We start from the raw sequence: 8,474 nt of genomic DNA on the forward strand, positions 1-8,474 counted from the left end.
GGTCAGGGACTTACCATTGCAAGCAGAGTAACTGCATGTAATGTATGTGGAGTGATGACAGTGAAGATGTGTGTGGGCTGGAGGAGTGGAGCTAAGGGAGTGACTGTGTGTGTGTGTGTGTGTGTAGTGTGTAGGTGGGTAGGTGGGGGCAGTGTGCTGTAAGTATGTAGAGGATGTGTGTTGGAGAAGATCCCGAAGACAATGTGCTGTGTATGTGGGGGGCAGTGTGCAGCAAGTATGTAGAGGGGAGGCTTACTGTAGCAAGCAGTGTGCTGTATGTATGTGAAGTGATGACAGTGATAATGTAAGTGTGTGTGTTGGGGGGGGGGGGGGGTCAGGGACTTACTATTGCAAGCAGAGTACTGTATGTAATGTATGTGAGTGATGACAGTGAAGATGTGTGTGTGTTTTTTAGATTTTTAGTAGTTGACCATTTTAACCGTTAGGAAGTTCGTGGAGTGAGTGGTGCTGTGTCTGCGTCTGAGCCTGCCTCTCTGTGGGAAGGACACCTCTGTGGTTATCTAGGGTCGTCCATCATCCTGTCATGGCACTTTGTCACCCTTGTGGGTACCATCTGATAAAAACATGGCTGTGTATAGGCCAGCCCTTGAGACTTAATTGGCCTCTGGGATAGACATATAGTGGATCTGTGTGAGTGAAAAGAACTATATTGTAATGACGTACATACTACATCTGTGTATAAGATAAGGTTCAAAAAGATTTGTTTTTTGAGGGAAAAAAACTAAGAAAGTGGATAAATAGCTAGATAGAAAAATAAGGGATCAACCATCCAGGTCCAAGGACCAGACCAACTTATTTTTTTATGTTTGAGATATGAAATAGGCATCACAAAAGGAGTATTATATAATATAAGAATATTTATTTCATTAAGTGCGAAACATGAACATATTTACAAAAAATTGACTGATATGACAATATAGAGGTGAATGACAGAAAAAAAAAACAAATAAATAATTTAAATAGTTCATCAGTACCAGTGACTGGCAGTGGACTGAAACATTTGAAAAAAACTGTGCTGATAATTGTTTTAGGAGACAGACAACAGTCATCAAAATAAATATTAAATACCATTATAAATAAACGTATTTCAATTCATATGGCAAACATCACTGTGCTACCAAAGTCTTGTTGAAGTACTGTTATGGCAGTAGGATGAGAAACAAAAGAAACTTTGGGCAGCTGTTTATCAGTGTTAAACAAAGTACTCTTCCTCTGCACCTGGGTCAGGAGTGTAAGAACATGCATGGGTGCATTAGTATATGGCTCATATAGGGTTTATCAAGTATTTCCACAGAAACGAATCCAGAATGAAAAACAATCAAGAAATTAAAACATACAGCCATGACAACAATAATGGAAAATGACTTCATTTCAAATGATGCCTCTCAACTTCTCAACAGTTTTGAGGTAACAGGTAGGTTCAGTTGAGGTGGTAGCGGGGGCAGCTGTCTCTTTCTCCCTCTCCTTTTCTCTAGTTCTCCTTCTTTTTCCCACTTTGGAGTCTTTTGCATGCTGTTTGTGTGAACCAGCCAGAGAAATGCTCAGCGGGTATTTAGCTGTCATGCCCCCCCACTCTGCCAAGCTGTAAAGAGTCAGACGCAGCTGGCAGCAGAGTGCGGCAGGATGAGAGAAGTGCCACCGGGCTCCTTCACTCGCTGTAGATGGTGCCCATCTGTGAGGCCACCATGTGTGGCGGTGGGGCGAAGGAGTCGAAGGCCATGTCCAGGGGCAGCTCGTAGCGCGAGCCGGGGAAGAGCGGGTGGGCCGGGGCAGCCATGGAGGTGGGTGGGTAGTGGTGTGAGGAGAGGTAGTGTGCGCCGTGGCCGGCCGGCGGGTGGGTCGGGTAGCTCCGCTCGGCCTCGCGCGGTGACGGCTCCTGCTTGAGGGCGAAGTTGCCGCTGATGCTGAGCGGCGGCGTGAGCGGACCGTCGTAGGGCGGCGTGCCGCTGCTGCACTCGTTGGGCGAGGGGTTCTCGTAGGCGCCGCCGGGGCCCTTGTAGCCCTTCAGATGCAGCAGGTGCGAGGCCTCCAGCGAGCCGTAGGGCGGGCTGGGCAGGCCTGGCGACGGGTAGCTGCTGAGCGGGTGTCCAGCCTGCCCGCCGATGCCAATGCCCACCATGCCCATGCCGGCTCCGGCCACGCCGCCACACTTGTCGTCCATCTTGCCAACGTTCATGGGAGCCGGCCCTAGCTGCATGCAGCCGGCCACTAGGTTGCTGGTGGGCTGGGAGAGGCCCTTGCACAGCATGTCCACGAAGCCCGGGCTCTCGGCCGGCGCGCCGCTCTCCAGCACCTCAGACAGGGCCCAGATGTAGTTGCGGGCCAGCCGCAGCGTCTCGATCTTGGACAACTTCTGAGTCTTGGAGTAGCAGGGCATGACGCGACGCAAACTGTCCAGCGCGTCGTTCAGGCCGTGCATGCGTGAGCGTTCGCGGGCGTTGGCCTTGACGCGCCGGGCACGGAAGCGCTCTACCCGGGCTTTGGTCATCTTCTTCTTCTTGGGGCCCCGTCTCTTTGGGGCCTTTTCGCCGTCCGGCCCGAGCTCCTCGTCGTCCTCCTCCTCTTCCTCATCCACGTCCTCACTGCCCAGCTCCAAGGGGTCATGGCTGCCGCCCCCGCTCAGCCTGTAGCGGTTCATGTCGGGAGTCCGGTCCCCGTCCTGGGAGCTCATGTCCTCCTCCATCCAGCCCAGAGAGCTGACCAGCTCACTCACCTCTCCAGACTTGCCAAACTGTTTGGTCATCATTGTGATCTGAAGGCACAAAAATATATTGGTAAATCACTCAAGAAAAAAACATTCAGGGTGAAGAATTAGATAAGACATGGTCCAAACAGTGCACATTACTGGCAAATAGAAGTATCTTCTCAGTGTTCAAAAGCGTTCTGTTTGAAAGCTTTACGCCTCCTCTACTTCAGCACTGTTGTCTGAACAGCTCGCGCATCTGAAGTGAGCCCAACTAGTATTGCTGACAACTTCACTACTCCTGGCGTAAATAATCTTCGGACACTATTGGACTAAAACACTCGCCAGAGGAATGAGATTGAAGCAACAGATGATTATTATAATAGCTGACAATATTCGGCATGGATTCCGCATTTTCTCTAGGCTTTAATGCGCGATCTAAATGGGAGATACTTTCGGTCTAAACCCTGCGATTTCCGACCACTGTGTCATCATTTTGGAGACGCTGTCAATCTGGGACACGACGGGATTTAGTTTGCGGATAAAGCGCTCGGATTTAATTTGAAGCTAGCCTGTAAAACGGAGTCAACAAACATGGGACCAAGCCATACTGATACTGTTTGAATAGCTGAATTTGATTTGATTGAATGCACCAACCGCATCTCAAATTTATATCCACTTTTGTTAATCAAATGGCATTCAAATTCCTGTAGAAGATTGGTGCATGACTGTGATTTTAACACAATAATAATAATAATAATAATAACAATAATAATAACAATAATAATAATAATGCATATTAATGTGTTTGTGATGATGGCCTCAATTTGTCTTTAACCCTTGCACCCATACTGCGTTGAGCAGTAACTGTTTTCATTTGTACTTGTGCATTAGTGCGTGTGATGAGGCAAGCCATTTGATTTTACTGTAAAATAATGAATGGGCCTAATGCCCTACATATCACTTAACTTGTCTGCTTGAAAAGATTTAAACAAATAATCTAGAACACGTCTTATTTGGTTTGGTGACTGGTGAGTCTTGAACCAACGTTGATGGCAATGTTGGCAGATTGTAAAGTGTCTTATCGTGATTAATAGCCTAATATTGAGCAAATTGTATAATTCTGTGATTTGCTTCAACCCATCAATCTTCGGAAACTACATTTTGAAGCTGTTCTATGTTCTATGTTGCCAAAAGTTGTCTAAGTTGGCACGACACCCTATATGCTGCACAAATCGAAGAGCAATAACTGTTTTGCCATTATCAAAATATTTTGCAGAAAACGTACCTGTTTCTGATGTTGTGCCTTTTCGTGTATAATTATTGGTGAATCCTAATCGAAGAACTCGTCCAGGTAGTGAAACTTCAGTAAAATCACTAGTCGGTTAAAGAATCCTCTGTTTGCTATTTGTCTTGTGTTTGACTTGGACGCAGGCGCTCGTCAGAAGTTGGCCCTTCAGTTTATCTATCCATCGACTCGCGACCGCACTACTCTCATTTCTCTCTGGCGCCCTCCGCGTTTGATTGAGCCTTTCTAGTGAGATGGTGTAGCCCCTCCCACGGGGATCCCACCCCTCCAGCTGATGCAAACGCGCGTGGCGGGCCCGTGACCAAAAGTTTCACGACTTAACTGCCTCGCACCCCAAGAACAACCTTTGTACATGTCTGCCCTCCCTCTTCTTGTGTGTGTGTGTGTGTGAATGTGTGCGTGCGCGCGCACATTTGTGGAAGGGGAAAGTGGGTGTTGCATGCAACTGAACACATCTTAAACTATTAGCTCATGTCTTATTGAAATATAATTTATTAAATCACAGATCTCCACTGTAAACCGGGCACATTGAGGCCATGTATCACTCAATAAGTTAAAATCAAAGTTCCGCGAAAGTTCACCTAAGTTGTGTTTTTTCAAGTTTGTTACTCAAATATTAGGTCTATACAATGCTTTCCGAAATACTGAGCTCAAAGTTGATTCTCCACTGATATTCGTGATCCACACAGTTCTGATTGTTTTACTTGTGAAGCTATGTGCTTTGTAAAAACAAAAACTATGGCGAGGTGATATATTTTTTTAAATTTACAATTCCACCTGTTATCCACAGCTGATCACTGATGCAAAAAATTGAGATTAACAGAGGGCCAAATGGCACACTTGTGTTAAGGCGGGGTCAGGGGATCTTGCCTAAAATCAAGACTGGTGGTGCCCAGCTCGGAGGAAGAGACGCGCATCCTCGCAGGCGCACATAAGTGATTCTGACAGCTTGGTGTGGTGAGAGCAGGTGTGTGCGTTGTTCAGCAGCCCATTCAGGCGCTTGCTCCGCTCATTAGAGCCTCGGGATCCACGCAACTCCGCGCTCGCTAACTGTTGGAGGAATCAAGCCAAAGATGGGCTTTGTTTTAAATCATTTGGGATAAATAACTCCAGCTTCTGCGTGAGCCACCTTTCATTATCACTTAATCCCATTTAGCATCGCGTGAGCGACACAATTAGCCTACATATAAACTGCCGAGAATGTATATTTGTTTCTCCGCTGAAACCTATAAAAGAAAAATAGTTAAGACGAATGGTGGCAAAACAAGGCTACACGCTAGCAAACTAAGTGGATGTTTGCAAATCCCGAGAATATTTCATACAGATTAATTTGGTGCTAAAACATTATGGAAAACGTCAATGATTCTGAAGTTTCATGTCCATCACTTTCTTGATAATCTCTCAATCTGCATCCTCTCATCTTTTGGCTCAATGCGGAGGCATAACAAACGCAGCATATGTGATTTTTTCCATGCGTGGCGAGCCTCTCCGCAGTAGGGGCTCCATTGTAATATTGGGCTTGACTGCGAGGCTTGCGGGTCGCACGTGTCTCCGCATTGATCCCATTGTCTGCGCAAGTCGCACATCTGTGCTTGCTACTGTGCGCATTCTCTCTCCCTCATGAGCCACGTTTAAGTACAACAGTGTATTATTATATGTATCATAGAGCGCTTATATTTCTTGAATATACATTAATTCGTTTTATATTTATGATACAATAACTTAAAATGTACTTCACTGAAGGGTAACAGCAACAATCTCGTTAAGCTATAATTACACGGTTGAATAAATGTAGGTCGAAAACGCTTACTGGAAATAAAATCTACTGATATGCATATGATGCATGAAACTAACTTCCAGCCTCATTTCGACTTCTCGATCGGCTTGAGAGCAGATGGTCCCAAATACGTGAAGTGGTGAAGGAATCGTCGCATCTGTTGCTTGCTCGTTCACGCGTCAGTCGCCTGCCTGAAATGATATCTCGTGCTGAAACACAACATGCATAATAGGCTAACGTCCATTACGCAAGAGCGGTCAAGGTCTTTTCCAGCCTGGAAACCTCATAGGCCTACATGCCTGCTGCAAGTTGCAGTTTCTTTAACATGTCACTGAATTACATTTGAACTTTGTCTGCGCTTTACCTTTCATTTGAGACCAAGATTATGCTTCTACACAGGGTTTATAGACAGTAAGCATTTGATTATATGCATTTTGGATAACTAAAAGTCCTATGGGGAGTTTACATAGGGCATTTTACAAAACACATGAGCATACCTTGGCAAATAATGGTCTAAAGTACTCATATTTTCATTCTACATAGATCTACTTTTGAACACAGCTTCACAAGACCTTATGCTAGGTCTCAGTTGTGTTTCTAAGTCACTCCAACAACCTTACCAATTATTGCACCAAGCACTTTACTGGACATAGCACTTTATGGGGTTTTCTATAGGGGGTATTTATGGGGAGCTAAATTAGGTACAAAGTAATGGGTGATTCATGGGGATGTAAATTGATATAAGGCAAATGGGTGAACAACTTCAAACTATATGCCTGTCTGTTTTTGCTCTAACAACATTTCGTTGTTATCCTGTAACAATGACAAATAAAAACTGAACTGAACTGAACTGAACATATCAAGTGACCTAGAGGGCTGAAATGTGGTCAGTTCAGAGATGCTTGTAATCCGGCAGAAAGGAAAAACTATATTCTAGCCTCTGTACCTCTGTGTCAGTACATCACACATTTATTCTGACTGTTTCCTACGAAAACTACAGGATCTCAGCTTTCTATAGAGGTCAAACATTTGATGGTAGGCCCCAAAAGAGGTGGGAACAATGCCCTCTGAAGCAGGCGCTGTGCAATTTCAGGCAAAACCTGGAAATTGGGATTGAGAATTAAGCTGTTAATTTCTTTCACAAAATAAAATAAAATTTAAAAAATACAAGTGTCTGTGCATATATATGCGCGTTGTGGATGTAGGCCTACATTCTCAGGTGTGTGTTAACGCATGTGGTGTTTAACACATGCTCCTGAATGTGCGCATCTGTGTGTGTGTGTGTGTGTGTGTGTGCGTGAGTGCATGTGTTTTCCCATTCACATGTTGTAGTAGTGCAGTTGTCCCGTGAGGTGCAGAGATCGCATGTGTGTGTTAATGGTGAGCGCACCCAGAGTGTGTGCCATAACTCCCCAGAGCTCCCCAGGTGAGCCGCGTCCCCCACACCCCTGTTTCCCCAGAGTCTGTGACTGTCCTCAGCCACACCTGCAGCCTGCTCTGGGAATAACGATGCCGATGCTTCACCCCGCCTCCCCCATGGACCCCGGTGTCAGACAGGGAACTTCAGGGACGTGTCCTGTTCCAGTTTCTGCTGCATCTGAACCAGAAACTGGCATTTCAGTCCAGGGGTGACTTTTTCCATTTGCCCAAGCCACATTTATTTTTATGTTTCATATTCTATTTGGTGTGCTTCAGAATTCATGAATTCATAAGGTGTTGATATCCATCCATCCATTCATCAGGTGTTGATATTCATCCATATTGATTCTCAGTAAAGAAAAACTTATTTAAAACTTAAAAGTTATTAAAACTTGAATCATTCATTAGGTTAAGCCATTTGAAAAAAAAGCAACAACATTTCTGCAAGATATATTAATTATTATAACATATTAGTTTCCGGACGATTTAAATAAGCACAGTGTAGGTTGAATGCCTTTGAAATTCACATTCAACATATACGCAAGGCTTTTCTGAGCTGTGTTAAATGCCATATTAAAATCCAATGTCTAATTGAGTGAATCCACCCCTTATTCAACACATGTCAAACCCAACAGTTGGCAAACTTAGAAGACTTTTACTTAAGCACTGAATGTCTGTCACCAACAGAATCTTCAGGTAACACCAAATGTCCACAGTTCCAAATGTCCTCATTAATATTATTGGGGGTTCTCTTTGTGTTTAATATATAAACAGATATTGCCACAAGTGAGTCGTCTCCCGTTGCTCTCTCATGGGAGAGGTTTGGAGAGGAATGGGGGGACTCGTACGCAACTCTGACAGATGGGTCCTTGTTCCCCCCTCTCGACCCCCTCCCTACTCCTCTCTCTCTCTCTCTCTCCCTCTCTCTCTCTCTCTCTCTGCCTAACACTCTCCCAAACATTGCCACAGCCTTGCTCACTCACGCCGAGACTGCACGAATACAATAGGAATTAGAGCCGTGCACACATGCTCCCTGTGCCCTCCTGTAGTAGGCATGAAAGAGGCTGGATATGGGTGCTGGGGGCAGGGAAACAGAGGGACGACTTTGATGCAAATGTGGACTTTTCCTGGTTCAAATGCAGACTGGGAAACAGGCAAAAGAGTTATTTTAAGCACAATTAGAAGAACTCGAGATGGGCTAATTTCCCCCCTTGTGCTTAATGCTTCATGTGTAACTGTCCGGTAAGCGATCTCTTGATGCCAAT

The 8,474-nt window shown here is 45.1% G+C and overlaps 1 protein-coding gene across 1 annotated transcript; it reads right to left on the bottom strand.

Annotated features, from left to right (window-relative positions):
• Positions 1-858: 858 nt before the first annotated feature.
• Positions 859-4,202, bottom strand: neurod4 (neuronal differentiation 4). Its single transcript, XM_048241450.1, has 2 exons — positions 3,993-4,202; positions 859-2,773 (listed from the first exon to the last, which is right to left on the bottom strand). The coding sequence occupies exon 2, from the start codon at positions 2,765-2,767 to the stop codon at positions 1,670-1,672; it is 1,098 nt and encodes a 365-aa protein (XP_048097407.1). The 5' UTR covers positions 2,768-2,773; positions 3,993-4,202; the 3' UTR covers positions 859-1,669.
• Between the last annotated feature and the right edge of the window lie 4,272 nt (positions 4,203-8,474).

This window comes from Alosa alosa, chromosome 4 (genome assembly GCF_017589495.1).
Source record: "Alosa alosa isolate M-15738 ecotype Scorff River chromosome 4, AALO_Geno_1.1, whole genome shotgun sequence".
NCBI classification, from domain to species: Eukaryota; Metazoa; Chordata; class Actinopteri; order Clupeiformes; family Clupeidae; genus Alosa; species Alosa alosa.